Genomic DNA, 7,389 nt, shown 5'->3' on the forward strand with positions numbered 1-7,389 from the left:
GATTGAGGATGAGTGAGAGTGAGGGTGAGTGAGGGGTTAAGGGTGAGGTGTTGAGGGTGAGTGAAGTGGTGCTGTGGTGGTAAGTGTTTGTGTGTGGTTGTAGTGTGATAGTGTGTTGAGGGTGAGTGATGTTGAGGGTGAGTGAGGGTGAGGGTGAGGTGTTGAGGGTGAGTGAGGGTGAGGTGTTGAGGGTGAGTGAGGGTGAGGGTGAGGGGCTGAAGGTGAGTGAGGGGCTGAGGGTGAGTGAGGGTGAGGCGTTGAGGGTGAGTGAGGGTGAGGTGTTGAGGGTGATTGAGAATGATTGAGAGTGAGGGTGAGTGAGGGGTTGAGGGTGCGGTGTTGAGGGTGAGTGAGGGTGAGGTGTTGAGGGTGAGTGAGGGTGAGGTGTTGATGGTGAGTGAGGGTGGGTGAGCGTGAGGGTGAGGTGTTGAGGGTAAGTGAGGGTGAGGGGTTGAGGGAGAGTGAGGGTGAGGTGTTGAGGGTGAGTGAGTGTGATTGAGGGTGAGTGAGGGTGAGGAGTTGAGGGTGAGTGAGTGTGAGTGAGGTTGTGATTGGCATATGTGAGTGTTTTGCATGTGTGAATGTTTATTTTAATGTAATGTGTGTTTGTGTTTTTGTATGTTGTTGTTGTTGAATGATGCTGTTGTGGTGGTGTAGAGTGATGTTGGTGTGTTGCTGAGTGATGTTAGTGTGGTGCTTAGTAATGCTGTTGTTGTGATGTGTTGTTCTGTGTTGATGATGAGTGGTGCTGTGTTAGTGTTCAACTATTACCACCACAGCATAACTCAGCACCACAACAGTTGCACTTCTCCCAACAACGTCATCACTGATGTCCACCAATGCAACACGCAGCAATACCACCTTATCATTCAGCACCCCCACAGTAACATTGAGCAACAACACAGCATAACTCTGCACCAGCACAGGCGTATTTAGCACACCAACAGTCTCATTCATGCATACTACTGTAGTGCGTGCAAGCTACAGAGTGTGTGTATTTTGTATTTGTTTTTTTAATGTGAGATGGATTGGCTGAATGTTGTATGTGGGTGTGACTATGTTGTATTAATGGAGTGTATTAGTTATAATTTCCCTTCTGTAGTGAAAAAATTACCATAGAGGTTTAAAATTTGTATTCCACACCTTTTTATTTTTGAAAAAGACACAAATATTTATTTTTTAACTTTGTACAAAAATATGATAGCCTGGCAACATGCGAATTTTAGTCAGAACATATGTCATCGTCTTTTTCTTTAAGAATATTTATGATTTTGCCATTACAAAACACCACTTCAAAAGTTTGCGGCAAAAAATGTACAAGGGCATCCCCGATGTTGTCAACTTCATCATCTAACATAAACCATTTAATTAGTATCTCGTTTTCGATGGGCATTGATTGATATTCGTCTGTGTTTGTCACCCTTATTGTGATAATACTAGTTTCATCTGTGGTGCTTTCGACGCCATAAATTTGAATGTCCATCTTTTCCTGTGGTGGGGCTGTTACCTGTTGAGAGAAAACAAATGCAACAATTAGTTAGTACATTTTTATACTTTATGTTTTGTGTAAGGCCTATAGTGGGTGAAAGGGACAGAGTGGGTGAAAGGGACACAGTGGGTGAAATGGACAGAGTGGGTGAAAGGCTCACAGTGGTTGATAGGGCCTGAGTGGGTGATAGGTCCAGAGTGGGTGATAGGTCCAGAGTGGGTGATAGGTCCAGAGTGGGTGATAGGTCCAGAGTGGGTGAAAGGGCCAGAGTGGGTGAAAGGGCCAGAGTAGGTGAAAGGGCCAGAGTGGGTGAAAGGGCCAGAGTGGGTGAAAGGGCCAGAGTGGGTGAAAGGGCCAGAGTGGGTGAAAGGGCCAGAGTGGGTGAAAGGCCCAGAGTGAAAGGCTCAGAGTGGGTGCAAGGCCCAGAGTGGGTGAAAGGGCCAGAGTGAGTGAAAGGGCCAGAGTGGGTGAAAGGGCCAGAGTGGGTGAAAGGGCCAGAGTGGGTGAAAGGGCCAGAGTGGGTGAAAGGGCCAGAGTGGGTGAAAGGGCCAGAGTGGGTGATAGGGCCAGAGTGGGTGATAGGGCCAGAGTGGGTGAAAGGTCCAGAGTGGGTGAAAGGTCCAGAGTAGGTGAAAGGGCCAGAGTGGGTGAAAGGGCCAGAGTAGGTGAAAGGGCCAGAGTGGGTGAAAGGGCCAGAGTGGGTGAAAGGGCCAGAGTGGGTGAAAGGGCCAGAGTGGGTGAAAGGGCCAGAGTGGGTGAAAGGGCCAGAGTGGGTGAAAGGCCCAGAGTGGGTGCAAGGGCCAGAGTGGGTGAAAGGCCCAGATTGGTTGAAAGGCCCAGAGTGGGTGAAAGGCCCAGAGTGGGTGAAAGGGCTAGAGTGGGTGAAAGGCCCAGAGTGGGTGAAAGGCCAGAGTGGGTGAAAGTCCCAGAGTGTGTGAAAGGTCCCGAGTGTGTGAAAGGTCCCGAGTGTGTGAAAGGTCCCGAGTGGGTGAAACGTCCCGAGTGGGTGAAACGTCCCGAGTGGGTGAAAGGTCCCGAGTGGGTGAAAGGTCCCGAGTGGGTGAAAGGGCCAGAGTGGGTGAAAGGGCCAGAGTGGGTGAAAGGGCCAGAGTGGGTGAAAGGGCCAGAGTGGGTGAAAGGGCCAGATTGGGTGAAAGGGCCAGAGTGGGTGCAAGGCCCAGAGTGGGTGAAAGGCCAAGAGTGGGTGAAAGGCCAAGAGTGGCTGAAAGAGATATTCCCAAAATGTTTGGTTTGTTGTGCCTACCTCCATTTTGCTATGGCGCGTTGTATTCAATATTTTTTGTGCATTGAATTCATGGACAGTTACGTGAGTGAGGGTAACATATTCGCCAAGATGTATTTTAAATAGTGATGCTTCTCTCCACAGTGTCACTTTTATGTCATCTGTTGCATCTTTTAATGTAATCGATTTGAGTGGGGTATCTTGCCCATTGATAAACACAGTCTTTGCGTCCTCTTCCTACACAAAAAGTAAGCATTCTATTAAATAGTGACTGTAAAAACACATAGTACTAGTGCGTTGTATGAATGGCAATATAATGTATCATATTTAACGACCCAAATGAACATCCTTTCTAAAAGATTGCATTATTTATTGCTAAAAATGGCTTTGTAGAGAGTACTTGTATTTGTAGTATACACCAAAGCACTGGCATATTATAGTTTTCAAAACTCGTACTTTCTACATAGTGTGAAAGAGTGTATAATGCTATGTTTTTTGAGCTTGTTAGTGAAGTTACTAAAGGTGTAATGTGTGTGTAAGCCAACTATGCATTTTTTTAGTAGACATGATGACATGAGTGAGGGTGAGGGTGAGGGTGAGTGATTGAGGGTGAGGGGTTGAGGGTGAGTGAGGGTGAGGGTGAGTGAGGGTGAGGGTGAGTGAGGGTGAGGGGTTGAGGGTGAGTGAGGGTGAGTGAGGATGAGGTGTTACGTGAGGGTGAGGGTGAGTGTGAGTGAGGGTGAGGGGTTGAGGGTGAGTGAGGGTGAGTGAGGGTGAGGGTGAGAGATTGAGGGTGAGTGAGGGTGAGACGTTGAGGGTGAGTAAGGATGAGGGTGAGTGTGGGTGAGTGAGGGTGAGGGATTGAGGGTGAGTGAGGGTGAGGGGTTGAGGGTGAGTGAGGGTGAGGGTGAGGGTGAGGCTGAGGTGTTGAGGTGTTGAGTGAGAGTGAGGGTGAGTGAGGAGTTGAGGGAGAAGGGTTGAGGGTTTGAGGGTGAGGTGTTGAGGGCTAGTGAGGGTGAGTGAGGGTGGGTGAGGGGGAGGGGTTGAGGGTGAGTGAGGGTGAGTGAGATTGACGGTGAGTGAGGCGTAGAGGGTGAAGGGTTGAGGGTGAGGTGTTGAGGGTGAGTGAGGGTGAGGGGTTGAGGGTGAGTGAGGGTGACTGAGGGTGAGGCATTGAGGTAAACACAGTCTTTGCGTCCTCTTCCTAAACAAAAAGTAAGCATTGTATAAAATAGTGACTGTAAAAACACATAGTACTAGTGCGTTGTATGAATGGCAATATAATGTATCATATTTAACGACCCAAATGAACATCCTTTCTAAAAGATTGCATTATTTATTGCTAAAAATGGCTTTGTAGGGAGTACTTGTATTTGTAGTATACACCAAAGCACTGGCATATTATAGTTTTCAAAACTCGTACTTTCTACATAGTGTGAAAGAGTGTATAATGCTACCTTTTTTGAGCTTGTTAGTGAAGGTACTAAAGGTGTAATGTGTGTGTAAGCCAACTATGCATTTTTTTAGTAGACATGATGACATGTTTGCGTTCATACTTCCGGCACATATTGTCCCTGAAACAGTCATAAGACTTTTTAGACTTGCAATTTTAAAAACCAACAAATAAATAAGATATGTCATTTACAATACTAATAAGTCCAACTTTTCAAATGCGAGACCTATTGCATTTTCAATGTTTTTTTTTAGTTGACATGATGACATGTTTGCGTTCATACTTACGGCAATTATTGTCCCTGAAACGGTCATAAGACTTTTTAGACTTGCACGTTTTATTTCCTTAATGGGAGAAGCCGATGGTGCAGGCGGATGCAAAATGTTCTTTGCTTGTTGGATCAGGCCCTCCTCAATTGTCATAGCGGGAAATTTTGTTACTTTAGTTTGCTTTGTAATTAAAATTGTTTTGTTTTTGATAATAAAGTTGCGTATCAGTAGTCCACAGTTACTTTTAGTTTGCTCATATAAATTTTCTTGATAACAAGTACATTTCATGGTTCCAGTTTTATCTGCTAGAGCCAAATGAAATAGAATTTTCTGTTCTTGTTTTGCATTTTTGTAAGTAGTTTTCCCTGAGCAGTTGATGACATTAACTCTTATGGGTTTGTGATATGGTTTGTTGTCATCGGTATAAATGTTCATGATTTCTTCAATAGACATCATCTGAAATAGAAAATGTGTTATAACATGTTAAATACAAACCCATATTGCTTTATGATCACTGTAATAGCATTCTAAAGTACCATAGTTGTGTAGTTGTTCATTTGTATATATATGATCTAAAATGGATTGGTAGTTAGTTGTGTAACTGTTAATGAGTTGTTGACATTGTAATTTTGCTTCAAAGAATCCAAGTAATTGCTTGGTGTTTGCATTTTGTTGAGATACATCCACATTGAAATCCCCTATAATAATCAATTTGTGTGTGGGGTAAAAATCCGTAATATTTGTGATAAAATCAAAAAGAGAAGTTATACTTTTTTGGGGTGGTTTGTATAAAATAATAATAAGGTAATCCGTGTTATAAATATGTAGAGTAAAATGTAAAATGTCTATCCCTTCATGTGTCTCATAAATAGGCAATATAAATAAATCTTTTTGTAGTACATAATCATTCCATGGTTTGTGTTGTATGTATGAAATTTATCAAATATAATGTGATGGTATTGTTCTATCGTAAAATCAGTAGCTGTAGCATTTCTTGTAGTGTTGATCTCAGTTAAGCAAATAATGTCTGCTTCTAATATATTCCTATCCGCTATCATAGATGTAAAATTTTTCTGTAGTGATCTTATATTGTGTGCAATGATATTGAAATGTGCACTGTATGTATGTAACTGTGGGATATGTATTTCAAGTGGCATTTCTGTCCTTAATCTGTGCATTTCCTCATTAACTTGTGGATGTACTAAAATTTTACCTTCATCAAAATTGTGTACATATACATTTTGTATTGATTTTGCCCTGCTAATAGCAACATAATGCAAATGATGAATCTTGCTGTTATTAAAGTGTATATAAAGTGGTTCGAGAGTTGCACCTTGTGTGCGATGTATAGTGCGTGCTGATGCTTGCCGTAAAGGAAATTGCTTCCGTATAATGGTAATAAATTTTTTAGTGTATTGAAAATGTCTAGCTATAGCATGTATTGGTGTCCATGTATTTTGTATTTGTGAATGATATAAGTGTTTATATTGTTGTCTGGTTGTTTGTCCTATACTCGGATTGTCAAATAACAACCAAACAATAATAGGTGTATTGTTAATCAATTCAACTAATTGTACCACACCAGTTGCGCCATTTGTTAAACCATCATTGACATCCACATTGCAACTTAAATCATAACGAAGTTGTAAGGCAATGTGTAATGTATGTGAAAGGCCCATTGTTTTCTGTGGATCTTTGGGCAGTTGCTTAAGAATAGTTTTTTTCACATTTTCAGACAAATCAGAACTGACGGTATCGCTTGCTACTGTTATGTAGACTGGATAATCTTTGCAATGTTTTTCCAAAACCTTTTTGTTAATTTCATTAACTTCTATATTAGTTGACATGATATATGGAATTGTTTCTAATAACCTCTCATCAGGTTGTATTTCCCTTTGCTTAATTTGTGAAATATCTTCTTCAGTATGCTTGCCTTCTCTCAACCGGTTTAGTAATTGAGCAAATTGAAGATCTTCTTTTTGGCGCATAATTTTTGTTAATTCAAAAATTTTAAAATGTTCTTTCCATAAGTTAGCACTTAAAGGACCATACATCTGTGTAGAATCCTGAAAAATGTATCTGTCAAATACAGGTTTTAATTGGTAAAAGTCACCAATGGCTAAAATAAAGAGGTGGGCTATGACGGAGCTCCACGCCTCCGCGTAGCACCTGGGATCCCTGCCTCCTTGCCCCTCCCCCCACAATGCTGATGGCGGCAGGTAGCTGGCTGGCGTTCTGGTGTTTTTGCAGCTCCCAGCTTCTGTGTTAAGTCCAGCGTGACTCGGGCTTTTCTTGAGCCTTTTGCAGCAATAGTCTCTGGCAGAGAGGTTCGAGACAACGAGTGAGAGGTGAAGTGCGGCGTCACATCTTTTCCGGAGCTGAGCCCTCTACCAGCTCTGGGTCCCGTCCTGAGCCCCGCCTGACCCCCGCAGACCGGCTCCTTGCTGGCAGACTGCTGTAGCGGTCTTTGTCTCCGTTTAGTTCTTCACAGCAGCAGCGGCGGGTGAGTCTTTTCCAGCGGCAGCGGCAAGCTCAGGGGCTGAGCAAGGTGTTTTGAGCTCATAGTGGGAAGTGGAGCACGGTGATAACTCGAGCCAGTGAAGTGAAGTGCAAGTTAAGCCTCCCCCCGCTTAAGCCCCGTGGACCTGTTTACTGTTTCAGTACGAGCATCCTGAGGCTCTGTAGTCTCTGAATCTACAAGCTTGAAGTGTGAAATACTTCTTAAATCGCCTGGGGAGCGCACCTCGTACGTCTAAGAGGAAAAACATTCACAAAAAAATAAGCCTTTAGACGTTTTCAGTGGCGCTCATTTAAAAGCTCATTTAAAAGCAATAATCAGCGATATCGTTGAGAAGAAATGTGGAAGTGTAGAGCCTAGTATTGAGCACGCTGTACTTGGCACCTTTAGCGGTAAACTCTGGAAGAACGCTTTTCA

At 43.3% G+C, this 7,389-nt stretch overlaps 1 protein-coding gene across 1 annotated transcript; it reads right to left on the bottom strand.

Annotated features, from left to right (window-relative positions):
* Nucleotides 1-1,196: 1,196 nt before the first annotated feature.
* Nucleotides 1,197-4,910, bottom strand: LOC147692133 (uncharacterized). The gene is made up of 3 exons (XM_086936741.1): nt 4,473-4,910; nt 2,754-2,969; nt 1,197-1,507 (listed from the first exon to the last, which is right to left on the bottom strand). The coding sequence occupies exons 1-3, from the start codon at nt 4,908-4,910 to the stop codon at nt 1,223-1,225; spliced, it is 939 nt and encodes a 312-aa protein (XP_086792867.1). The 3' UTR covers nt 1,197-1,222.
* Between the last annotated feature and the right edge of the window lie 2,479 nt (nt 4,911-7,389).

Source organism: Lissotriton vulgaris, chromosome 9 (genome assembly GCF_964263255.1).
Source record: "Lissotriton vulgaris chromosome 9, aLisVul1.2, whole genome shotgun sequence".
Lineage (NCBI taxonomy): Eukaryota > Metazoa > Chordata > Amphibia > Caudata > Salamandridae > Lissotriton > Lissotriton vulgaris.